The 26,268-nt window shown below is 49.3% G+C and overlaps 2 protein-coding genes across 6 annotated transcripts in view; one reads left to right on the top strand and one right to left on the bottom strand.

The window, feature by feature from the left end:
• The first annotated feature begins 110 nt into the window (after positions 1–110).
• Positions 111–25,191, top strand: UBN1 (ubinuclein 1). Of its 4 annotated transcripts, none has more exons than XR_012250778.1 (18): positions 111–284; positions 1,706–2,106; positions 3,011–3,379; positions 3,934–4,065; positions 4,324–4,409; positions 4,521–4,944; positions 5,114–5,178; positions 5,504–5,633; positions 5,959–6,077; positions 6,500–6,613; positions 15,865–16,008; positions 16,077–16,127; positions 16,238–16,280; positions 16,672–17,634; positions 19,045–19,285; positions 19,379–19,456; positions 19,979–20,202; positions 22,104–25,191. XR_012250778.1 is itself a non-coding variant. In XM_073648561.1 (18 exons), exons 2-18 carry the CDS (start codon positions 1,882–1,884, stop codon positions 20,050–20,052), a joined length of 3,075 nt encoding a protein of 1,024 aa, XP_073504662.1. In that variant the 5' UTR covers positions 114–284; positions 1,706–1,881; the 3' UTR covers positions 20,053–25,191. The 4 variants fall into 4 exon arrangements, 3 of the variants coding, with proteins under 3 accessions (XP_073504660.1, XP_073504659.1, XP_073504662.1); XM_073648561.1 differs by having other exon boundaries at positions 114–284; positions 3,011–3,100; positions 3,284–3,379; positions 19,979–25,191; XM_073648559.1 differs by having other exon boundaries at positions 19,982–25,191.
• PPL (periplakin) overlaps positions 22,875–26,268 on the bottom strand; it is a 48,576-nt gene continuing 45,182 nt past the window's right edge. For both annotated transcript variants that reach the window (XM_073648557.1, XM_073648556.1), the window contains exon 22: positions 22,875–26,268. In XM_073648557.1, the coding sequence (XP_073504658.1) occupies positions 23,602–26,268 (2,667 nt within the window). In that variant the 3' untranslated portion in view covers positions 22,875–23,601.

The raw sequence follows: 26,268 nt of genomic DNA, 5'->3' as shown, positions 1-26,268 counted from the left end.
CCCCCGCACCGCACGCTCCACCAATAGGAAAAGGCGGGAAGACTACTCACTGGCTGCGGCGTCCAGGAAAAGAACAAATGCGCGCGCACGTGATTCGCCGGCGCGCTCATTGGCCGAGCTGGGTCACGTGGGGCGGCGTGCGGTTGTCAGCGGTTGTTGTTGTTTTTGTCGTCGTCCTGGATGGTGTAGTCACGTGACGTAAGAGGGGCGGGGGGGAGGAGAGGAGACGTTCTGCCGCTTCAACGGACCATGTGACCGGCACCGAGAACCCTGACAGCATAGCGGTGAGTTATCCGGGAACAAGTGACCAGCCGGTCCGAGGGCTGATAGGGACGAGGACCGCAAGCGGGACTTATTCAGGGAGCGCACTTCCGGGTAGTTGGGTCATCCCCGGTGTTCGGACATTAGTGGGCTCTTCCTACCCCCCCCCCATGATGCTGGTAATGGAGTGACCCGCGAGTATAAAAGGAAGCTCATAGGACGGCTGTGCCTCAGTGAGAGGCTGACTGGCCGGTCACATGGTTGTTATCATGGGATGAGCAGTGTGTCTGAGGTGCTGGCGCCCATGGCAACCGCCTGCCTGTCCGAGAGATATATGGTAACGGCGCCCTCCTATTGTCGTCATCGCCCCCTGCGCGCGGTAACGGCGCCCTCCTATTGTCGTCATCGTCCCCTGCGCGGTAACGGCGCCCTCCTATTGTTGTTGTCGTCGTCGTCCGTCCCCCCGTCCCCCCCTGCGCGTGGTAACGGCGCCCTCCGATTGTTGTCGTCCCCCCCCCCCCCCTCCCGCGCGGTAACGGCGCCCTCCTATTGTCGTCGACCCCCCCCCCCCCCCCCTGCGCGCGGTAACGGCGCCCTCCTATTGTCGTCGACCCCCCCCCCCTGCGCGCGGTAACGGCGCCCTCCTATTGTCGCCCCCCCCCCCCCGCACGGTAACGGCGCCCCCCTATTGTCCCCCCAAGGCGGTAACGGCGCCCTCCTATTATCCCCCCACAGTCGCTGCGTCCTCCTTTCAAACCCAGCAGTAATGGTTGCCCCAGTACACAGTAATAATCCCCCTACATGTGCCCAATATGCCCATTTGTGTCCCCCTCCCAGGAATTAGTACTGTCCATAGTGACCCACATCAAGGCCAGGGGGAGGGTTTTGGGACCCCCCACTGGTTGACAGCGCTGTGCAGCCCCTATAATACACCTTTATCAGATGATTGGTGCTATATACCCTGAGCTCAGCCTCACCGAATGGCGTCATAGTAGTCACCTACATACGTGGTGCATACGCTGGTATCCGGGCAGGTGACTGCATATGGGGGTGCCCAGTACCAGCGCTGCCACGTCCTTTTTTGTTTTAACTCTTGTCCATTTTCAAGATCTCTGCTGTCAGTAAACAGGACCATAAAGGCCTAATATTAATCGCAGCTGAGTGTTTGTTACAGTAGCGCGCAGTCCTCAAACCTTTGTTAGCTGCGCTGTTCCTTCTTCTGCCCTGATACTTTGTTACAGTGTATCAGTGCAGGACAAGCGTGGCGCTGATCCCCGGCTCTGCACTGAGCGCTACAGCCCATTTCTTGCCGGACTTTACAACCCCTTTAATAAACAGCCAGTTGGTAGGAGCAGTGCTGCAGTGTAAATCATAGGGGATGGACAGAGCTGCATTCTGACATTCAGCTCCCCATAACCTGACGCTGTGATTGTTACCCTTCCAGTTGCAGTAATGAGAGAAGAGCAGATTGTCGGCCCGGTCCAGCCTTTATAAAGCCTCTGAATAGAGGAGCTGCACTCTCCGGAGTTGTCCTGCTGTGGCCCCCGGGGCCGAAACTCTGATTACATTCAGACAATGGCACCGAGCAGCTGAGCCCCTCGTCTTAACTGTGCGGAGACCATGGCCGAGCCCCGAAGGGTGCAGCTCTCCAGCACCTCATCCAATGCGCCCATACAGCCGCCTGCGCCCAAGAAGCCTCGCTGTGGCAACCCGGAGACCTCAGTGGCCGCCACCGTTCGCATCGCGCTGACGCTTTTCCAGCCAGATCAGAAGAAATGTCCTGAGTTCTTCTACCCAGAACTACTGCGTAATCTGCAGAGGAACGAGAAAAAGCCGGCAGAGAAGGTGAGAGAAGGATGTGTGTACAGTGAGTGCAGCTCTGGAGTATAATACAGGCGGTAACTCAGAATCAGTAATGTATGTACACAGTGCCTTCACCAGCAGAATAGTGAGTGCAGCTCTGGAGTATAATACAGGATGTAACTCAGGATCAGTAATGTAATGTATGTACACAGTGACTGCACCAGCAGAATAGTGAGTGCAGCTCTGGAGTATAATACAGAGTGTAACTCAGGATCAGTAATGTAATGTATGTACACAGTGACTGCACCATCAGAATAGTGAGCGCAGCTCTGGAGTATAATACAGGGTGTAACTCAGGATCAGTAATGTAATGTATGTACACAGTGACTGCACCAGCAGAATAGTGAGTTCATCTCTGGAGTATAATACAGGGTGTAACTCAGGATCAGTAATGTAATGTATGTACACAGTGACTGCACCAGCAGAATAGTGAGTGCAGCTCTGGAGTATAATACAGGATGTAACTCAGGATCAGTAATGTAATGTATGTACACAGTGACTGCACCAGCAGAATAGTGAGTTCAGCTCTGGAGTATAATACAGGATGTAACTCAGGATCAGTAATGTAATGTATGTACACAGTGACTGCACCAGCAGAATAGTGAGCGCAGCTCTGGAGTATAATACAGGGTGTAACTCAGGATCAGTAATGTAATGTATGTACACAGTGACTGCACCAGCAGAATAGTGAGTGCAGCTCTGGGGTATAATACAGGATGTAACTCAGGATCAGTAATGTAATGTATGTACACAGTGACTGCACCAGCAGAATAGTGAGTTCAGCTCTGGAGTATAATACAGGATGTAACTCAGAATCAGTACTGTATGTACGTGGTGTATATTTTGCTCAGAGCCCGGTAATATTTTCTTTCTTTTTTAATTTCAGACTCAAAAGAAACCATTGGATCCTTTCAATGATGAAGACGCTCAGAGGAAGGAAGTTGAAGCTTTATCCAAGAAGTTTGAGGAGAGATATGTAAGTGTCGGCCGTTTCTCCTGCGTCGTTGCCGGGATGTTCTGTGGCAGAAGTGAAGCTTTGTCTTTGTCGCACTGTTTTGTAGGCGGACTGCTCATCTGTAGACCTCTGTGTGTTTCTGTTCTGTGTGGGGGGTGTCACTGCTGTATTCGACCACCGCATTGTCCTCTCATGTATCTGCAGGGAAAGCAGAAGCGACGTAGGGACCGCGCGCAGGATCTCATTGACATGGGTTATGGGTACGACGAATCCGACTCTTTCATCGACAACTCGGAGGCGGTAGGTTGTCAGCCCCTGATCGCTGAGTGTTGTACAGATTGATCAGTGTACGGCCCTTTAAAGTGACTGATCTGGGAGCGCCCGGTGTCTGCCTTGTGCTCTACATGTGGCCTGTGTGATGGTGGCAGCTTGTACCCGGGGGACACATAAATATGAGTCGCTGCGCTGGTTCCCACCTGTTCTGAGATTTCCCTCTCGCAGCCCCTGAACAATCGTCTATGGTGGATCCCGAGGGATCTCGGAATCTATAATTACACTGGAATCTGAATCCGTCTCCAGAGAGTTAACCCCTGAACAGTCAGATTAAGATGGCAAAACATGATGTTAATATTTAAAGGAGTTTTACATATCAGATCAGTGGGGGTCCGACACCCGGCGCCCCCACAGTCAGATGGACAGAGCTGTGCAGTGGCCGTTCTCGGTACTGCAATGCTGCTCCTATTAAAGTGAATGTGTTCCGAGAACTGACGGAGGGACCCTCGGAGCTGCAGTTTAGTGACTCTTTAGTAAATATCAGATTTTGCATGTTCCTCTCTCTGGTTTTCCGCCCTCAGTACGATGAACTGGTTCCAGCCTCGCTGAACACAAAGCATGGGGGATTTTACATCAACACCGGAACGTTACAGTTCAGACAAGCATCAGAATCAGAAGACGAATCCGCCCGAGAGAAGAAGAAGGCTCCCAAGGTGAGACCGTCATCTGCTACCTGCATGTATCGGGTGTAGATGGGAGGTGAAATACCCTGCATGAGAACCTAATGGGTGTACAAAGATGGCCGACCGGCGGTAGGAGCAGCCCCTTTAATGCCGTGAGGTCCTGTATGTGATTCTGCGGGGACCGTGCCCCATGGGTGACATTCACATCTGTAATTTTATTATAAGGGTTGTCAAAATTGCTGAAAGCTTCTTCTGACTCCTAACAGATCTGTTCTTTCCTCCCGGCAGAAAATGAAGGAGCGAGGAGACAAAGTGAAGAGAAGGAAACGAGAGGAAGAGAAAAAGAGCAAAAAAAGCAAATTCTCCAAATCCGGGTAAGATGTCATCTGACACGGCGACCAGGAGGGCTCAAAATCCCTGCAAACTCGAAGCCGCGAAGTGTCGACAGTCACGCAACGCAGCTTAAACTCTCTCCTGCTTTTTAGGTTCATGGCTCTGAACGGCACCAAGGAGAAAAAGAAGAAGAGGCTGATGGGCAAACTGCAGGAGATGCTGGCTAAGTTTGAAAAGGATAAGAAAGAATATGAGACGTGGACGAGCTCCGCGCTGCCCAACGTCACCATCGCCGCTCCAAAGACGGCGGCGTCCCCTCCGACCGCTCCTGCTCTGCCGCCACCACCCCCACGAGAGGCCGAGCCGGCCCCAGATCCCTCACCGTCCACCCTGGTATCTGAGAGCAAACTCCTTCAAGCTGCCAACACCAAGAACACCTCCATCAAGAAGGAAGCGGAAAACCTGTCCGTCCCTGCAGAGAAGGGGGAAGGCGTCAAGGAAGAGTTTAAGAAACCGCCATCTTTATTGATCGGGCTGCCGCCTGCAACCGAGAAGAAGATTAAGGAATTTGCCAAAGTAAATGAATGACTGACTGACATTGAAATCAGATTTGTTTTTATTATTAATATAAATTTTATATACTTTTTTATATTTTTGTTTCTTGCGGGTTTATTTTTATCTTGTTGTTGTTGTTATTATTCATCGTTCACACTGACCCAATCAGTGTTCTCCTCTCGCATTTCAGTGGCTTCAGACACCCGACAACAAGAAAAAGTTGTTTTCCCCCGAAATGAACAAGTCTCTTCTGGAGTGAGTATATCGGGACGTGCAGATTATTGCAGGAGTATTGCCGTATTAAAGGGAACCTGTCAGCAGGATTTCACCCCCCCCAAACTATTTATATGCACATGTGACAAGTCCTTCTATTCCTTCACATGGCCGGTCCTATCCTGTTACTGAGATTGACAAAGAATTGAAGGGGAAGAACTAGGGAAGATCTGAAGCCTCCGTCACTCCAGCTCTATTCCTCACCCCCTGACCTGGTTATTTGGGGGTTTGGCTGCACTTATACATTCTGTGTTGTGTGCGCAGCACCCCCACTCTCTTACTAACGTCTCCAATTTCTTTGCGGCAGCATTTACCTGCTTTGTCGGGAGCTGAGCCCGGGCCAGCGCTCCTCCGTCTTCAGCCACCTGTCCTCCGTCCTCCCCTGCAGTAAGGATGTTCTGGTGAAGTGGGCCAGCCGCCTCTACATGCACAAACAGGTGAGCGGCGGCCATAATACAGCCAGCGTTACTCACCTGTTCCTGCAGCAGCGGTAGCATGACCGCTGCAGCCAATCACCAGACTCAGCGATCTCGTGCAGCACGTCACGCCGAGGCCACTGATTATCTGCAGCTCCCGTGCAAAACTGATGTCTCTATAGTAACAGACAGCAAACAATCTGACTCCGCAGCCACGCTTTCTTCCATTGGGAAACAAGTAAGAAACGGAAGGAAATGACTATAGGATCAGACTGTAGTCTGTTACCATGGAGACGCATAGGTCTGTAAAGGAGCTGCGGACACAAAATCCTATTTTTCTCTGCAGAGCGAGCGGTTACGGGAGCCATTACGGAAGCTCAAGGAAGCCGTGGGGAAGTCTATGCCGGAAATGGTCTGCAAGTATCACGCGGAGCTGAAGGAGTACAATCAAGCCAAGTACGCCAAGTAAGAGCCGCCAACCCATGCCCACATTCTACCCCCTATCACCGACCATGTGTATTGGGCGATCTGACACCGCGACTATTGGAAAACCTGCGCCTCCCTGACACATGTAAGCATGCTGGGAGTTATAGAGGACTGTACGAAAGTGTTTTCATTCCCTCACAGCCTGCACAGATCTTAACTAATGACTTTTAGTGTCATAAAACTGGGGAAGTCATCTCTGTTCACCCACCCAACCACTGCAGCTGATCACTGGCCTCTACAGCTGGCAGTCTTGGAATAACGAGGGATGAGAGATATTATTTCGTTTCTAATGCAGAAGTGGAGCTTTTCTCCGTGGAAGTTATTACAGTAGAGAGTTAAAATGATCTTTACAGTAAAATGCCGAATGTGAATCCGTTCTGTTTTTGCATCCAATCTGTCAGGATGCTGTGCGAGGACAAGGAGCAGAAGACGCTGCCCAAGGAGGAGGAGAACAAGGGGAGCAAGAAAGTAGCCGCCGGCCCCCGGAAGAAGTTCCTGTGGACGGAGGAGATCAGGTGAGGGCTCGTGGGGCGACAGCAGCCACCATGGCAAAAGGGGTCATGTGCCCCCTGCTAAGGGGTTGTCACTGCCATCCTGGTACTCCTGTGATGCTCAGCCTCGGGCCGGGCCTTCATTGGAGACTGCGATTTCACGAGATACTGCAATACTGTGCTACCTCAGTATATAGTATAAGCAACCGAACATTCGCAGGTTTAGGTCCTCCAAAGGGGGCGTAAAGTTATTAAAAAAAAACAAAAAAAAAACCATAAAAACTGGAATTGCCCCGTTAAAATTTGATAAATAAATATTCGGCATCCCTGTGTCCCAAAAAGTTCAACCTATTGAATTATATTGTCAATAGGTTGAACCATTTGGGACACAGTGATACCAAATGTTTATTTTTTTATTTAATTTTATTGGGGCAATTCCACTTTGTTTGTTTTTTTAAAACTTTACGCCCCCTTGAAGGACTTAAACCTGTGAATAGTTAGGTCTAACTTTTTTTTTTAACCATATCAAAATATAAAACTCACGCCATACGTGGCGCTTTTACTGTTCTCGCACTTCCTAGAAAAAAAAATACAGTAAACGATCGATGCGACATTTGTTAACTCCTTTATGACATTTGAAGTAATAGAACCTTCCTGGGCCTATTGGGCCAGGGACGTACTATTACGCGTGCTATGATCGGCTGATTGTTACAGCTGACACCCGGTGCTATGTGCCAGGAGCGGTCCCTCACCGCTCCCGGCACATTAACCCCCGCAATGCTGCAATCTAAGTCAATCGCAGCAGTGCGGGGACAAGGGGAGGTAAGCGCGATACTTACCTACTCTCCCAGCGTCCAGCAGCGTCTGAATACGGTCCCTGATGTTGTCATGACGGCTCGATGTCGTCATGACAACTTCCGGGTCATCAGGAGGCAGGAAGTTACTTTGGTCATGCGCAGTGCATGACCAAAGTAACCTCCCTGAGTGCAGCGCTGACAGGCTGCATAGCACAGGGATGCTGCTGCTCTCTATGCTATACAGCCGATCCGGCAGCAAAAAGTGAAAGTCCCATAGTGGGACAATGTGTAAAAGGTCAGAAAGTGAAAAAAATAAAATAATAATTTTTATTTTTATTTTTACAATTTTATCCCCAAAAAATAAAAATATAATATACCCAGCAATAAATATTATTATGAAAAAAAAATAAAAGTACACATATTTGGTATCGCCGCGTCCGGAACGACCTGATCTATAAAACTGTCCCACTAGTTAACCCCTTTAGTGAACAAGGTAAAAAAAAAAAAAAAAAAAAATGAAGCAAAAAACGATTCTTTATCATCATACCGAAAAATAAAAAATGGAATAAAACGCGATCAAAAAAACAAATGTAAATAAAAAAGGTACCACTGAAAACGTCATCTTGTCCTGCAAAAAACAAGCCGCCATACTGCTCCATCATCCGAAAAATAAGTTATAGCTCAGAATAAAGCAATGCAAAAAAATTTTTTTCCAGGACGTCCCTCCTGACAGCACACCAGGAGGTAGTCCTTCATGTCCGACTAGGGGCAGGAACACACGAGAGGTTAAAGGCCCCTCCCCACCCTCCATCGCCAGTGTTTTTCCTGTCCCTAGTCGGACAGGCACATGAGAGGGCGCAGCTGCGCTGAAAGCATAGGAGCAGCCCAGGGGGCGGAGGGGTTGCCATACCTGTCTCCTCCCGCTGTCAAGACAGGCTGCCGGCTGAAACCCGTCCCGGTCCCTCAGCCAGCCCAGTGGAGCGGAGCTCCTGGAAGGTGCCGCTTCCCTCCTCGGAGGGCTCTGGGCGCGCTGCCGGCCGGCGCACTTCCGGTGACGCGGCTACGGCAAGCATTCCACCCTGGAACGCACTTCCGGTTAGGAGGTCAGCAGGAAGGAGAAGCCTGGGGAAGATGGCGGCGAAGACGGCAGACAGGTAAATCTGTCCATGTGTGTCTGTCGGTTAGGCACTGCACCTATAGTGAGCTATGGAGGGTAGCCCCGCACAGCACACGGATTCCACGGCCATCTCCCTGGGTCACGTAAGTGAGCATCTATAGGGCCCCTTTTTGTCGCTGAGCTATTGTGATTTATCCTGACAAACTGCCTGTGTCTGATACTGTCCATAGGATAAAGGGGCCCCAAAGGGATCAGTTCCTAAGAAGAGGGCTAGGCGATGCCCAACTTGTAATACCAGGCTTCTGGACACATATAACAAACAGCTGTGCAAGGACTGTATAGCAAAAGTTATGGCGGAGGAGCAGGCCACATTTAGAGCCGAAGTAAAGGCTATGATTAAAGAGGAAGTGCAGTCTTCGGTGTCCACCCTTTTAGCGGCACAGGCCTCTACAGGCGAACCTCCCTGTAAAAATCAGACCAGTCCCAGGAGCTGGATTTTCATTTACCTTGTGGTCAGCGGGAGGAGAATAAAAGATACCTCTTCTCCTCGGCTGACACAGAGGAGCTATTACAGGCGGTACTCAATACTATGAACATTGAACAGCCGCAGGTAGCTCAGTCCATCCAGGATCAAATGTTTAGTGGGCTACAGGCAAGGAAAAGTAGATGTTTTCCAGTTAATAAGCACATCAGATCCATGATTCTGGAGGAATGGAAGAACGCGGAAAAGCGTTTATCAATCCCGGGGGAGTTTAGGTCCCGTCTTCCCTTCGAAACGGAAGAGTCCAGAATCTGGGAAGAGGTGCCAAAGATCGACGTACCAGTAGCCCGAGTTTCCAAGAAGAGAACAATCCCTTTTGAGGATGCGAGTCTAAATGATCCGATGGACAAAAAAGTGGACGGTCTACTTAAGAAAGCCTGGGAGGCTTCAGCTGCTATCATCAAGACCAATATTGTGGCCACGTCCGTGGCCAGATCAGCAGGCTTATGGTTGGAGGACCTGGAAGCCAAACTGAGACAGAGTGTTTCCAGGGAGTATATAGCCGAGGCTTTATACATGGTCAGGATGGCAGTAAATTTCAGGGCAGATGCGTCAGCAGAATCTGTCCCGTTCGCGGCAAGGAATGATGCGCTGTCGAATTCGGCCCGTAGGGCACTCTGGCTGAGGTCTTGGACAGGCGATATGCAGTCCAAAAACAAACTTTGTGCTATCCCATTTTCCGGCCTACAGGTTTTTGGACCTGTACTGGACAGCATTCTGCAGAAGGCGGCCGATAGTAAAGCGGGGTTTCCGGTGGGAAGACCTAGATGCCCCTTTTCCTTTCGAAGCCGCCCCACCCAGTCCCAGAATTATAGAGGAAAGAGGGTAGATGGAGCTACCCGAAGGGTGGTAGAGGCCGCAGGGACTTGCCTGGGCCAAGTCAGAGACAGGCACGTCAATGGCGCCGGACCAGTGAGGGGAAGGCTGCAGCATTTCCTAGGAAGTTGGCAGAGAATAACCCCAAATCAGTGGATTTTACAACTTATAGAACACGGGTACAAGATCGAGTTTTCTCAATTTCCCCCCCCCCCTCGCCGATTTCAGATCACGGAAGCCAGTTCAACAGCGGCCCTCAGAAGGCTGGAAGTAGACATCAAGCAGCTCCTCCAGGACGGAGCAATAACACCGGTCCCTCATTCAGAGAGATGCAGGGGCCATTATTCCAGACTGTTCTCCATAAAAAAAACATCGGGAGAGTACAGGACAATTATAAACCTCAGACCCCTGAACCAGTGGGTAAAGTATAAGAGGTTCAAAATGGAGTCTATAAAGTTGGTGATACCTCTGGTACCCAAAGACGCGGTGATGTGTACCTTGGATTTGAAGCAGGCATATTACAATATTCCCATACACCCTTCAAGACAGAAATACCTCAGGCTTGCAACAAGAGGGAAAGGTGGCGTAAGCCACTATCAGTTCCAATGTCTTCCGTTCGGCCTGTCATCGGCACCCCGTATTTTCACCAAAATAGTGACGTAAGTAGTCTCCCATCTAAGGAGAGAGGGCATAGTCATAATTCCCTACCTAGACGACTTTCTTCTAGTAGCAGATTCAGACGCGCAGTTAATTCTTCATCAGCGTCGGGTAATGCGAGTATTGTCAGACTTGGGGTGGGTTCTAAATTTAGAGAAATCAGACCTAGCTCCAAGCAACCAGAACATATTCTTGGGAGTGCTATTAGATTCGCACCGTGGCTTGTCCAAACTCCTTCAAAAGAAAGCTCGGGACATAGTAAAAAAAATTCAGCTCCTTTTGCAGAAAGAGGGAAGTAACGGTCAGGGAAGCTATGAGTGTTCTGGGGACCATGACATCATGCATCCCCTGTGTATAGTGGTGTCAGGCACATTCCAGAATTCTTCAGAAGGAAATCAGCTCCGCTTGGGACAAACGTCAGTCAGGCCTGGACAAAAAGATGCCCTTAACTCCAGACTTAAAAGGCTCCCTAGCCTGGTGGGTATCCCCTTTAAATCTGGGAAGGGGAGTCCAGTGGATAGAATCCCCTTATATTACCGTTACCACGGACGCAAGCCAGTGGGGTTGGGGGGCCCATGTAGAGGGGGCTTGGTCTCAGCAACAGTACATGTGAAAAAGACTTAGGTATACTAATAGATCATAGACTGAACATGAGTCAACAGTGTGATGCAGCAGCAAAAAAGGCAAATACAATTCTGGGATGTATTAACAGAAGCATACAGTCTAGATCACGTGAAGTCATTATCGGTCTTTACTCCTCTTTGGTCAGACCTCATCTGGAATACTGTGTACAGTTTTGGGCACCACATTTTAAAAAAGACATAGACAAACCGGAGCAAGTTCAGAGAAGAGCGACCAGAATGGTGACTGGTCTGCAAACCATGTCCTATGAGGAACGGTTGCAGGATTTGGGAATGTTTAGCTTGCAAAAAAGAAGACTGAGAGGAGACTTAATAGCTGTCTACAAATATGTCAAGGGCTGTCACATTGTAGAAGGATCATCTTTATTCTCATTTGCACAAGGAAAGACTAGAAGCAATGGGATGAAACTAAATGGGAGGAGACACAGATTAGATATTAGAAAAAACTTTTTGACAGTGAGGGTGATTAATGAGTGGAACAGGCTGCCACGAGAGGTGGTGAGTTCCCCTTCAATGGACGTCTTCAAACAGAGGCTGGACAGACATCTGTCTGAGATGATCTAGTGAATCCTGCTTTGAGCAGGGGGTTGGACCAGATGACCCAGGAGGTCCCTTCCAACTCTACCATTCTATGATTCTATGATTCAGGAGATCAGACACCGGTCCTCAAACTACAGAGAGCTAAGAGCAGTCTGGGAGTCCCTACAGAGGAGTCAGTCGCTACTAGCAGGCAAACACATAAGGATTCTCTTGGACAATTCCACCATGGTAGCCTTCCTTCAACATCAGGGAGGACCGAAACATACATGGCTCCAGGCAATAGCAGAGGAAATTTTCGCTTGGGCAGAAAATACGGTTTCCTCCATCTCAGCTCTTCATCTCAGGGGCTCCCAAAATCAGGTGGCAGACTTCCTGAGCAGGGAAAGGATAGACCCATCAGAGTGGGAACTTCACCAAGCAGTCTTTCTTCAGTTAATAAAGAAATGGGGGACCCCTTCAATAGACCTTTTTGCCTCAAGGAAGAACGTGAAAACCCAAAAGTTCTTTTTCAGGTGCCCAGAGGACAATCCAGCGGGGGTTGACGCGCTGTCCCAGACCTGGGATATGCCGCTAGCTTACGCTTTCCCTCCCATACCCTTAATGCCAAGGATGCTACGGGAGGACGGGGCCACAGTGATCGCAGTGGTCCCCTTCTGGCCAAAAAGAAGCTGGTTCCCCCTCTTGATGCTGATGACAGCAGAAGATCACTTCCCTCTCCCGCTGCGACACTACCTTCTGTCACAGGGACCTCTAAAGCATCCTGCGGTGGAGTGGCTCCAGCTGTCGGCCTGGATCCTGAGAGGTGGATCTTGAGGTCCAGGGGCCTCTCTGATAGGGTCATCACGGCCCTTCAGGCAAGTAGAAAACCGGTGACAACGGCCATTTATTCAAAGGTATGGAAGAGATCTGTTCAGTATATGGGAACACAATAATAGAGACTCTGGCCCCACCAGTTCCAGAAGTCTTAGAATTTCTCCAGGCAGGGTATGACAAGGGACTAAGCCCCAGCATGCTTAGGTTCCAGATTTCGGCCTTAAGTTCATACTTAGACTATCCCTTGGCTAAACATCCGTGGGTGTCCAGATTCTCGAAAGCAGTGGGTAGATTAAGGCTCTTTATAAGGGAAAAGGTGGCCCCGTGGGACTTAAATTTAGTGCTAAACGCCCTATGTAAAAGCCCCTTTGAACCCCTGCAGGATATTAGTATCAGATCACTCTCAATTAAAACCGTGTTCTTGGTGGCCATAACTTCGGCCAGACGACTGGGGGAGATTCAGGCCCTCTCGGTAGTATTCCCTTATATGCAGATTTTGGACGATCGCCTAATCCTTAGACTAGATCCTTCTTTTTTACCCAAGGTGGTGTCGGACTCCAACCTGAATAGGGAGATCATTTTGCCCGCCTTCTGCGATCAGCCAAGAAACCCAGGAGAACAGAACTTCCACTCGGTGGATGTCAGGCGATCGGTTCTCCACTATTTAGACGCCACAAAAGAATGGAGGAAAGACTCTAGTTTGTTTGTCCAGTTCTGGGGGAAGAACAAAGGAAAGACTGCATCAAAATTGACTTTGGCCAGATGGATCAAAGCGGCCATTTCCCATGCTTATGTTTCTAGGGGTATGTTAGTGCCAGAAGGCATAAGGGCCCACTCCACCAGATCCATATCTACCTCATGGGCAGAGAGAGCAGGAGCCTCCTCAGAGCAGATATGTAATGCAGCCACCTGGTCAGGGTTGAATACATTTTGTAAGCATTATAGACTGAATTTGTTGTCCAATCAGCAGACGGCCTTTGGGAGGAAAGTCCTCCAGGCTGTAGTCCCTCCCTAGGACCATTTAGTTGGCATTTCTCTTGGTGTGCTGTCAGGAGGGACGTCCTGGAAAAAGGGAATTAGTCCTACCGGTAATTGGGTTTCCAGGAGTCCAGCCTGACAGCACCCTTATAGTCCCTCCCCCTTTTTGAGTTGCCAGAGCATGTGAGGATTTAACATGTATCGGTAGTTTCAATAAAATTGTGTTGCATCCCTCCTGGTGTGGTACTTGGGAAAAACACTGGCGATGGAGGGTGGGGAGGGGCCTTTAACCTCTCATGTGTTCCTGCCCCTTGTCGGACATCAAGGGCTACCTCCTGGTGTGCTGTCAGGCTGGACTCCTGGAAACCCAATTACCGGTAGGACTAATTCCCTTTTTTTCTATATAATAGTTTTTATTGTGTAAAAGCGCCAAAACACAAAAAAAAATATATAAATGTGGTATCGCTGTAAACGTACTGACCCGAAGAATAACTGACTGCCGGCCAAAATATGGAAAAATTGAAGTCAATCACTTATACTGCACGAGGAACGCCGTAAAAAATGAACGCTAGGGTCGGGGCTGCGCTAGGGTCGGGGCTGCGCTAGGGTCGGGGCTGTGCTAGGGTCGGGGATTTTTCAAAAGTGTAAAAAAAAAAAAAAAAAATTGTTGAGTGCAAGTGCTCGCTACTTGAGTTTGCATCGGGGGCTCGGATATGCACCTAGTATAGTGGGTGCTCGAGTGACATTCTTGAGTCTCTGCCCCATATGCTTCGCAGCCAAAAAAACCTCGCTGGGATTGCTTGCTATGCACGAGCGATCCCCGCATGTTTTTTTTGGGTGTCTAATAACCATGAAACATGCGGGGTGGGGAGTCGAGCATGTCACTCGAGCACACGCTGTACATGGTGCATACCTGAGTACCCGATGCAAACTCAAGTAGCGAGCACTTGCGCTCAAGACTAATGACAACTTATTCAATATGATGACCTAATGTTATCAAACTCTGTGTCGTACCTCTGGGTTCAAAATGTTCACTATACACCTTGATAAAATCCTTGGGGGGTCTAGTTTCCAAATGGTGTCACTTGTGGGGGGTTTCCACTATTTAGGCACATCAGGGGCTCTCCAAACGCAACATGGCGTCCGCTAATCATTCAAGCAAATTTTACATTCAAAAAGTCTAATGGCGCTCCTTCCCTTCCGAACCCTGCCGTGCGCCCAAACAGTGGTTTTTCCCCACATATGGGGTATCTGCGTGCTCAGGGAAAATTGCACAACAAATTTTGGGGTCCATTTTTTTCCTGATACCCTTGCGAAAATTAAAAAAAAATGGGTCTAAAGTAAAATTTTTGTGAAAGTTAAATGTTCATTTTTTTTCTTCCATATTCCAAAAATTCCTGTGAAGCACCTGAAGGGTTAATAAAGTTCTTGAATGTGGTTTTGAGCACCTTGAGGGGTGCAGTTTTTAGAATGGTGTCACTTTTGGGTATTTTCTGTCATACAGACCTCTCAAAGTGACTTCAAATGTGATGTGGTCCCTAAAAAGATGGTTTTGTAAATTTTGTTGTAAAAATGAGAAATCGTTGGTCAACTTTTAACCCTTATAGCTCCCTAACAAAAAAAAATTTTGGTTCCAAAATTGTGCTGATGTAAAGTAGACATGTGGGAAATGTTATTTATTAAGTGTTTTGTGTGACCTATCGCTCTGATTTAAGGGCATTCTAATTTTGAAAATTGCGAAACTTTCAAAATTTTCGCCAAATTTCCGTTTTTTTCACAAACTCAAAACATATTGAAGAAGTTTTACCACAATCATGAAGTACAATATGTCATGAAAAAACAGTCTCAGAATCAGGGGGATCCGTTGAAGCGTTCCAGAGTAATTACCTCATAAAGTGACAGTGGTCAGAATTGTAAAAATTGGCCCGGTCATTAACGTGCAAACCACCCGCGGGGCTTAAGGGGTTAAATACCCAGCTTAGCACGCAATAAAAACGAGTCCTCATACTGCTCCAATGACAAAAAAAACTAACATAAAAAGGTTACATTACTGCCGAAAAGTGCGGCAAAAAACAAATCTTTTATTTTGATGGATTTTTTTTTTTTTTAACCACTAAAATAAAAAAAATGACAAGTTTGGTGTCGTCGTAATCACACCGCTCTGCAGGTGCTAAATACATAACCCAAAAAATATAAATATATATGTATACATATTGTAAAGTGAATAATGTCATTCAGAACTACAAAAAAAGCTCTAGTAGGAAAAAAAAATGAAAGCACAAAAATTAAAAAGTCCTGTGTTCTTAAGTGGTTTCCCAGCCCTATAGGTCTAGGAGCAGCAGCCATATTGTCCGCGGGCCCCTCTGTCTCCGCAGGCAGCTCCTGTGCCAGCTGGTGCGGATGAAGGTGGATCTGTACGAGCCGGAGACTAGCGGCATGGCCAATCTGGAGGATTATCTAAAATGCTTCCTGGACGAGGAGGTGAAGCCCTTGTGGCCCCGAGGATGGATGCAGGCCCGGTATGTGGGGTCCACGGGGGGATTTATGTCTCCGTTGCCCTTTCTTACGCCGTCTGTCTCATTTGCAGGACGCTTTTCAAGGAGAGCCGACGTCTGTACCCGCAGCTCAGCTCGCTGATGTGAGTATACGATTTTTCAGCACGGACCTCCATGTACCGTCCGCCCGTAAAGCGCCCGTGTTTTATGCATTTAATGGGACATTGAAATATTTCTTTTTATCTCTTTTAAGGGCAATGAATAAAACCTTCATTCCCTCAAGAACAAAAGCGAAGGTAAAAAGTTATTTATTGTAGATTGCTGTAAACGGGGATCTGGTTGGTAAATTATGCGGGAGATCCGGCAGTATAGGTTCTACCACGATCTTTCCTACTCAGCCGACCGGTTGTTGAAGGTGTACTGGCCCTATGCAGATAAGTGTTTCATGTCTGTGTGGCCCATTGGGTGTTAGTGGGTGGTCCCTACCGGCCAGTCAGAAGCTCTGTGATGGCGGCCCATACACCTTCTATGACCTCTGCTCAGTTCAGGTGCATATGTGACCACCTCACTGTTACTTCGGAGGCGTGGGACCCTTTCTCGGTGTGGAAGGTGAATGTATGAGCCCACCTTTTCTGTTCGGACAGTCCGATCGTACTCTGGTCACATTGTGATATCTTCTCACTATAGGACTTGTGTAAGAAGCCAGACGAGTCTGTCCCCAGCTCCTCCTCGGATCCTCCGGCCCGTACGGTCAGCGCTGCAGCCAAGGACAGTCCTCTGTCCGCGGTGTCTACGTCGGGTGGCTCTCCCGTATCCGCTCAGGACAACTCTCTGGATGGAGATCTGATCTACAACCCTCCCTCACTGGACGGAGTCGCCGAGCACCTGACGGCCCTTTCCGGCCGAGCCGCCGGCCCCGTCTTTGAGTTTCCAGCCCCTTCAAAATCCTCTGTGCCTGAGAAAGCCACCATTGCGGTGGTGGTGGCGGATGAGAAGAAGAAGCTGTGCCCTCCTGTCACCGCCCAATCAGTGCGGCCGGTTTTCTATAAGAAGTTTATGACTTCAGGCTCGGAGAAGAAGACGGTGCCGTCCGTGCCCAGTCCGAAGCCCTCACCTGAAGGCCAGCACCAGACTGGGCCTGCAAAGACTCCAGCCGCAAACCAGTCTGTGCCGCCCAATGTCTACCATGTGAACCACCCAGCGAGCAAGGCCAGCTTCACTCACCCCATCCAAAGCGGTGGCGCCAAAGTGTTCGCACCGTCGCCCTCCCAGCAGCCTCTCGCCCCCCAGACCAAACCGCCCAAACCCCAGGGCGTTCCTCCTCCATCATCTCCAGCTGGCACCAGCCACAAGCTCATAGTGTCTCCAGCATTCATGTCCAAACCCCCCAATAATCCCGGCCCCCCTGGAGCTCAGGTCTACAGGGGCGCTGTGAACCGGCCGCCCGCTCCGCTGCACACCGCCACCGTGACTTTGAACAAAGCCCCGTCACCCGCCAGCCATAACCCCGTCACCATGTCAATGAAGATGTCCCCTCGCCCGCCCCAGAAGCTGACCTTAATGGCTCCTCATGACTGCGGAGGAGGGACGCAAGGAGTGGCTAAATTACTAACGTCATCCATGGTGGGAGGCAATGCATCGAACGTGAGCGTAAGTGTGACCAGCGGCCGATGCGTGCACAGCCCTGCAGGAAGGCAGAGGAGGTTATTACCCGCTCCTGCCTTCAAGATTGCAGGGTCTTCAACTTATACATGGTGGGAGTACGGAGCCGCTGAGCCCTCCATACGCAGCTGGTGCCAGCAGTGCTATACAGCCAGCCCCTGCCTCTAACGTGGGGGGAGGTGGCTGGGTGCTGGAAGTGGTAGCCCGCGTGTTATAGTTGGGAGAGAGACGGCACGGGCTTCGGGGTTGACAGCCCATGTGTTGAGGTGGAGAGGGATGGTCTGGGTGTCGGGAGTGAGTGGGTGTGGAGGAAGCAGTCGGGGTGGAGAGGGAAGCGACCCTGGTGTCTGGGCGCAGAGGGTTGGCAGCCAGCGTGCCGGGAGGGGGAAAGCGGCCAGGGCGTCTGGGTTGGCAGCCTGCGTGTGTGTTGGGTTTGGGCGGAAGTGGCCTGGGCGTAGGAGGGGGAGGCCCGGGTCTTGGGGGTTATAGCCCACGTGGTTGGGGGAAGGGTTTGGGTGGCAGCCTGTGTGTAGGAGGGTGCGGGGGGAGGGGGCGGCCGACGGTGGCCGTCCGTGTGTTGGAGGGTGCGGGTGGCCCGGAAGAGGGGGTGGCAGCCCGCGTGTTGGGAGGGTTTGGGTGGCAGCTCGTGTGTTGTAGGGTGCGGGGGGGGGGGAGAGGATGGCCGGGGGTGGCAGCCCGTGTATTGGAGGGTGCGGACAGCGAGGCCGGGGGTGGCAGCCCGTGTATTGGAGGATGTGGACAGAGAGGCCGGGGGTGGCAGCCCGTGTATTGGAGGATGTGGACAGCGAGGCCGGGGGTGGCAGCCCGTGTATTGGAGGGTGTGGACAGCGAGGCCAGGGGTGGCAGCCCGTGTATTGGAGAGTGTGGACAGCGAGGCCGGGGGTGGCAGCCCGTGTATTGGAGGGTGTGGACAGCGAGGCCGGGGGTGGCAGCCCGTGTATTGGAGGGTGTGGACAGCGAGGCCGGGGGTGGCAGCCCGTGTATTGGAGGGTGCGGACAGCGAGGCCGGGGGTGGCAGCCCGTGTATTGGAGGGTGCGGACAGAGAGGCCAGGGGTGGCAGCCCGTGTATTGGAGGGTGTGGACAGAGAGGCCGGGGGTGGCAGCCCGTGTATTGGAGGATGTGGACAGCGAGGCCGGGGGTGGCAGCCCGTGTATTGGAGGGTGCGGACAGCGAGGCCGGGGGTGGCAGCCCGTGTATTGGAGGGTGCGGACAGTGAGGCCGGGGGTGGCAGCCCGTGTATTGGAGGGTGCGGACAGCGAGGCCGGGGGTGGCAGCCCGCGTTTCGAGAGGGTTTGGGTGGCAGCCCGTGTGTTGGAGGGTGTGGGGGGAGGGGGTGATTTGCTGACCATGTGCACATGGCTTGTATCCCCCGCAGGTACAGAAGGGCACTGGGCCCGGACTGTTCTCCCCTCCGCTGACCATCCTGACCCCACCTTACAAGCAGAACGGAGGGAAGATGCCCGCCCCGGGCTCCCTGAGCGTCCTGTCCACCCTGAACAGCTTTCCCCTGCGCGTCGTGTCCTTCACCGCTGAACAGTCACCAAAAGCCGGAGCGTCGAAAGACGCCATCGTCACCGGGCCGGCCCCAGGCACCTTCAACCACGGACTGCCGAGGAGTAAGTGCCGCCATCTGGCATTGTCATTATTCCATATGGAGCTTTGTGGTTACAGATTGTGCAACGTGCCCACCCTGGTCCTTCTCTGTCTAGATATCCTCGGCGGTCTCCATCATTCCACGCCGATTCCCCGCCCATCCTTGTCTGGACACCTGCAGCCGGCACCGACAGGTACAGTCGGGTCACACAAGCCTCTGCAGGGATGAGGGCTGCTCCGCAGGGTGGTGGAGGGACAGAAACCTGAGACCTTACACGTAATACCACTTGTCACCACTGGGTGGCAGTCCTGCCCATAGATAACTAAGCAGCATCAGATCGAGGCTCCCCAGCTGTTGCAGAACTACAACTCCCAGCATGCCTGGGCAGCTGCATAGCATAAATATCGGCAGCAGCCTGTACTCCTACACCTGCGTGGATGGAGAAATAAGAAAGTAATGACTATTGGAAGAAGGGGAGGAAAATGAAAAAAATGGCCGCTTTCTACCTCAAACAGCGCCACAACCTACCCACTGGTCGGGTGTGGTATTGCAGCTCGGCTAAATGAGGTGAATAAGTGGCTGTAATACCGAACATAACCTTTGTGGACAGGTGTGGTGCTTTTTATGGAAGACGGCGGCCATGGTTTTCTACTCGTACACATTTTATGATTATTTTCATTGGTTTTTATTAACAAGCATTTCTATCTCCGTCCAGCAGATGGTGCACATGCTCAGAGCAAAGGAGCACTGCCTTCCCAGATGAGACCCAGCCGGCCCAGTAACCCCTGAGGACCCTCAGGCAGCACCTTCCCGGACCCCGCTGCCTCCTATGTATGACTGTTTACAATATACAGGATATATATATCCTGGCGCGTCCATCTCCATAGTCAGCGGCCGGTATACTCAGCGCTGACCTCGCAGGGGTTGCGTTATGTACAGGTGAGTGGATGTCATCCCCGTCCCCTCCACCTGGGGGCAGCGCAGTAATGGCGTCGTTCTCGGAGGATCCTGGGAGGAGCATTACAGACCACAGTCTTCCACGTGGTGACAATCCATGAGCCGGCGATTGGTGGATTATTATGCACTTACACCATCGCCCCCTAGAGGCACTTATAAAAAATGACTTTTTTTCCCCTAAATTTTGAGATTTTTGCATTTTCCTAAATTGGCGCAGGAGGCAGAACTCCACCGGGCCCACCTGTCAATCATTGCTTTCTCCAATGACGCCGGGACATTTCTGGGCTCGGTCTCTTGCACTAGGTTTGTACGGTTCTGCTGCTGCGGTCACGTTGGCACTTTGGCATGTGTGGTGGCACTGTTTGGTGGGTTTGTGCTTTTTTGTAGCTCTTTATAGTGTGTTTTTTTTTTTTGTTTGCTTTAGATAAAATCCGCTGGAGCTTCTCGCTGCAGTGCAGTTTTATGGGGTCGAGGGGGGTCTGAGCCGCAAATCCAGAAATTTCTTAAAGGGGAAGTCCAGTTTTATATACAATTAAGCTCAATGGCTGTATAATCTGCTTGCAGTCAGTGAATAGAGACTGAAACCGATCATGATCTACAGGCTGTGTCTCAGCCTATGGCCAGATGCGGCGATGTTTCTGGAAGAAAGCCGCCATGTTTTTTTTTTAAAGTGTTTTTTTTTTTTTTTTTCATCTTCATAGATGGATTTTGTCATAGCTGGTAAATACAAGCACTTTTGCAATTTACTGCTTGTTAAAATCTTCAGCCGTTCTTGAGATATTAACGTGTTTTTTGTTTGTTTACGGCTGGTCGCCTTGGAGACCGACCACTGCTGCTGGACAGCAGGAAGTGCAGAATGTTCACAGGCTCTTTTGTAGGCTCTGTTTTGAAGCTGTTCTGGATCGCTGTTACCTGCTAATCCATCTCAGTGCTTACAAGCTAGATGGCAGCGGTGGTCGGTCTCCTAGGCAACGAGTTGTAAACAAAGGAAAAGTGTTAATATCTCAAGAACGGCTGCAAATTTTAACTGGCAGTAAATTGCAGAAGTGCTTGTTTTTACAAGCTCTATCCAGCAATATCCCTCTATAAAGATGGAGAATAACCCTTTAAGCCCTTTAAAAATGATCAGTGGGTCATTGCCTGCCGGTCTGTGGTAGGGATTTAAGCTCCCTGATCCCCATAAATGGTATTTAACATGATCTCTGAATATAGACGTTCCAGAAAAACCCTTTAAAATCCACATAAGTGCAATTTTGGGTGTAAAGAAATCTGATTACTAAAGACGCCTGTCAAGATGAAGGATGACGTCACAATCAGACAAGACTCCGCACCATCCTGGCGTCTCCCTCTCTATTACAACATTTCATCCATCAGCAGCTGGACCGAGTTACAGGAACTGCTTCTTAAAGGGTATGTAGACTTTTGCAACCGTTCTTTTATTGCTCCAGCAGGCCGAGAGTGTAGAGCTGCTCACGATTGCAGGATCAGACTACACTGGGTTGGTTTGTCTGTAGTCTGTTACTATGGGAACACATAGACCTGTCGTGAGCTGTGTGCACAAAACGGTAGACCCTTTTTTTTTTTAACACTTTAGATGCCTCGGAGCAATACAAAGAAATGTGTGGCATAAGTTTACACACCCCGTACTCAGATATTCTTACTTTATTGAACATTTGCACTTTTTTTTTTTTCTCCCATGTTTGTTTCTTGAGACACATTCCATTCAATTTGGGATTTATTTATTTTTCTTGGACTGGAAAAAGTCAGCACGCCCGTGTGAATACTAAACCAAAACGTTACAAAAATGATCCTATGCACAATTTTTTTTTTTTTTTTTGCCTCTTGTACCATGTACATATAAAATTCTCTTAATCTGCCAGCAGTGGGTCTTGATTGTAAAGAGATTCTGGATTATCAGACTGGAATAATGACGTATGCTGTAAGGGTTGAGAGTCTGTTCGGATTATGGGACTTTCCGGATTATCAAATGCTGGAGTTAAGGATGCCTACATGCACGTGCCCACACATTGATACCGAGGGCCGCACGTCAGGATCCAGGGTACAATGCACAGACGGGAATTGCATCTGGGCTGCTGTATTATGCACCACCACTAGGGGGCGATAGTATTTTATTCTTCATACACAAGGCGCTAACCACAGCTGCACTGACCCCCCAAAAATCGGTCATCGCGAGGCAGAGGCGGCCATGCAATTTAATAAAGCGCCTGCAGAGAAACGGCAGTACTTAAAGGAACACTCCAGTCCAAAAAAAAAAGCCGTCAGTTGCCCTGGTTATTTAAAGGGGGCTTCCAACTTTGTCATTTCAGCGGTTCTTCAGATGTATCAGAAGTTTTTTTTCATTGGAAAGTAGTACTTTACTGCTGCTGCAAAACACACGTATGCTTACAATTGGGAACCTCAACACTCAGGGTCAGTTGTTCAGGACTGAAATTTTTTTTTTGTTTGTTTTCTGTAAGTACGAGATTTTTGACGTGAGAAATGTGATTGGTGGGGTGGGGGGAGTTTTCTATGTAACTGCTGGTGCTGGAAGGAAAAATGTAATAAATCTAATTTTCTCTGAAAGTTTTTGTCTTTTTTTGTGTAAATTTTGAATGATTGAGATCCCATCAGAAAAGGACAAGAGAAGCCAAGCGTTCAAAACCACCGCATCTTTATTTAGCATTATCATAAATAAAATACATTTTTCCCTTTTTCCCCCCACTCAGAAGTATAGAAATAGACATACATAAACCAGGATTCGGATTGTGGCCGAGGACCCTATTTTTTTTTTTTTTTTATTATTATATCTGTGTGTCGGGGGAGGGGGGGAGTAAGGCACCACGGTAGATGTGTTACAAGACAGAGCATGAAAATTGCTATCTAAAACCATATACCAAATGACATATAACGTATATATAGAAGATTTCTATTTGCTCTTTCACGGCATAAAAGGAGAACGCTTCTGTGGTTTGGCTTTATACTACAGTTTCGAATTTTCAGTGCATGTTCCTTTAAGAGATGCTTTCAATTAGTGCTTCGGCGGTAGAATACGTTGCCATTGGACAAGGCGGCATTGGGGAACCTTCCATAAAGTTGCTGGTGAATTGGCGTCTATGGCTTCTGTAAAATGACCTCCATGACCAGTACTACCTGGCTCTTGAGATTTGTAAGACCCCCCAAACCACACCTTGCGACTTTGGAGAGCTTTATGGACGTCATGGCACTATCTCGACAACATATCTCCTGCACACGAGTCAACCAAGAATAACAGAAGTGTAGAAGTTCTGCTATTGATGAAGGCAACAGACCAAAGGGCAGCGATATCTGGTTTAAAGTCTGTGTCACGGCCCGCAGAGAGCGGCGCCTCGGCAGCCCGAAGGATTACTTCTTCCCGGAAACTAAGGCTGCAAATTCTTGGATGGGCATCTCTTTGTTGAGGTAACTCTCGTACTGACGTTTGGTGATACGCCCGCTCCGCAAAGCGTCTTCGATGTTAAACTTCTTGCCCGACTTCCTATCGTGGATCACTGAGGAGTCGCCGTTTGGCCCCTTTATGGTGGTTTCTTCCCAGTCGCATTCTTGACTCTGTAAATTGACAAACATCTTCCAGTCGATGAGACCCAGCTTACGAGCTTCTTCCGGCGACATCTCCCTGCCGGTATCGGGGTCAATGACGACGATGGAGCGGCGTAGATGGTTCTCTCTCTGTTCCCTTTTGATTTGCATGGTTTCCAGACGTTTCTCAAGCTGTTCGATTTCTGCGTCTTTATCTCGAGAGATTTTCTTCAGCCCCTGAAGTTCTTGTTCCAGGGAGGATAAGCGAGAGTCTAGATTGGTGCCGCTGTCCACTTGAGTTAAACTTCTCAGACCTTGAGCCTCCTTTATTGTGATCTCAATTTCGGACTGCAGATGGCGGCCCTCCAGCTGAAGACCTTGCTTATCCATCTGAAGCTTGTGTACTTCTTCCCGCAGATATTCAAGCTCCTTGTTGGATTTGGAGTTGCTGAACTCTAACTCAGACAACTTAGATTGGAGACGGTCAACATCAGATTCCAATTCCACTCTGCGCTTTCCTTCTTCATCCAACACTGTCTTAAGCCTTTTTATTTCAAGTTCAGTCTCTGGATCCTTCTCTACCTCAATTTTCTCTGTGAAGATGACCTTTTCCTTCACGTCCATCTTGTCCAGGGTTACAAGCTTCTTCCTTAGCGCGTCCAGCTCGGTCTCAAGAATTTGCCTCCTGTGTTTTTCTTCTTCAACTTGAAGCTTCAGCAAATTATGTTCCTTCTCTTGTTGCGGGTCTTGTTGTAAGACGACTTTTTGCTTCAAGGTGACTTTTTCTTTGGTCTCGATCTCCCTTTGTTCCAGCTCATTCAGCCGGATTTTAAGACGCTGAATTTCTAGCTCTGCCTCACGTCTAGCCTGTCTCTCTCGTTCCAGTTCTTCCAGCTGACGCTCTAGCTCAGACTTCCTCCACTGTAACTTCCGCAGCTCATCTTGCAGTTGATCCTTCTGCTTTAACTCACTTTCAATATTCTTTGATAAACTATTAACCTCAGATTTCAGTAGCGGATCTTCTTCATATTTCACCACTTCCTGTTGTACCACCTTCTCTCTCACCTGTGAGAGCTCTCGTTCTTTCTGTCTGATCTTGTCCTCTTGGGCCATTCTTTCCCGTTCAAGATCCAGGCGCTTCTTCTGCTCTTCAGCCAACGTGGCTCTCAAAGTTTCTACCTCATTCTTGGTGGCAGGGTCTTCACGGTATTGCAAAACTTCCTGAACTACCTCTTTAATCTGCACTTGAGGTTTGGTATCAATCCAACTCTGAATCTCTTGTTTGAGCTGAGTGATCTCTAGCTCTGATCGTTCCACCACCCTTGTCTTCTCCAAGATCTCCTGGCGTAGTTTTTCAAGCTCCGTTATTAATTCTGGATCAGTCTTGTGCTTAATGACTTCTTTTGTTATTTCTTTCACTTCTACCTGAGGGCCACGGGCTTTTATGGTCGTCAGCTCATTCTGGAGAACTTTCACTTGCTCCTCAGCAGATCGGTACTTTCTTTCTTGCTCAATAAGTTCAAGACGTAAATTGGCCAACTCGCTCTCGGCCTTGGGATCTGGCCGAATGATCTCGCGTACTTTCTCCTGGACAACAACCTTTGCGTTTTCTTCTTCTAAGATGCTTATCTTCCTAATGAGCTCATTCTTCTCACGTTGGGTTGTACGAATCTTTGACATCTCGTCTTCATACTGGCGACGAAGATCAGCCACCTCTCTCTCGCTGGCATGATCCTTTTCTACCTTCAGCACTTCCTTTACTGTGATTTTGCCTTCGGCCATGGCTCTCTCTTTTTCCAAGCGCTTCAGTTTTTCCTGGAGCAGCTGTAGCTCCTCTTCGTCTTTCTGCCGCAGAGAACTCTCTCTTTGCATGTTCTCTTGAAGTGTCCTGTATTCTGAGGCCAGCTGAGGATCGTTTTGAAGCTTTACCACCTCTTTCTCTGTCACTTTCTCCTGAGGCTTGTTCTTTTCTTCTGTCAAGATGAAGATTCGCTCCTTCAAGCTGGCAATCTCATTTTGCTTTGCCCCTTTTTGCCGCTTCAGCTCCTCCAACTCTTCTTTGAGTCTTAGGAACTCTTCCTGCTGCTCCTTGTCTTTTTCAATCCTTAGGACCTCTTTCACTATATATTGCTGGCCGCCGTCCTTCTGCTCGTATTCCAGTGATCGTACCTTGTAGCGCAAGGAGTTCAGTTCATCCTGCAGAGCTTTGTTTCTGCGCTGTTCTTCTGAAACCTTTTCGAGGACCTTGTGGTACTCCTCTTCCAGCTGTGGATCTGGGACTTTTTTCAAGACCTCTTTCTTGACTATGGTCTCCTGAGGTTTTTGATTCTGAAGGAAGATGATCTCCTCCTGAGTGCTCCTGATCTCAGATTCCAGTTGCTGACGACGTTGGGCTTCATCATCCAACATCTTTTTGATTTTCCAGGTCTCTTCCGCAGGCTTCTCTGATCTGCTCATCTGGATTGACTGCTTCTGCACTTCTACCTCTGGTTG

The sequence above is a fragment of the Phyllobates terribilis genome, unplaced genomic scaffold (genome assembly GCF_046119375.1).
Source record: "Phyllobates terribilis strain yellow unplaced genomic scaffold, ASM4611937v1 Scaffold_9__5_contigs__length_417890890, whole genome shotgun sequence".
Classification (NCBI taxonomy): domain Eukaryota; kingdom Metazoa; phylum Chordata; class Amphibia; order Anura; family Dendrobatidae; genus Phyllobates; species Phyllobates terribilis.
This window is presented reverse-complemented; position numbering and strand designations above follow the sequence as displayed.

Excerpts from the sequence above, each read along its gene's own strand:
- UBN1 (XM_073648558.1), top strand. The coding sequence starts at position 1,882 with ATGGCCGAGCCCCGAAGGGTGCAGCTCTCCAGCACCTCATCCAATGCG. Across the intron at positions 16,128-16,237 it reads CCGCAGCTCAGCTCGCTGAT|GGCAATGAATAAAACCTTCA; the intron begins GTGAGTATACGA and ends ATCTCTTTTAAG. Across the intron at positions 19,286-19,378 it reads CAACCACGGACTGCCGAGGA|ATATCCTCGGCGGTCTCCAT; the intron begins GTAAGTGCCGCC and ends TTCTCTGTCTAG.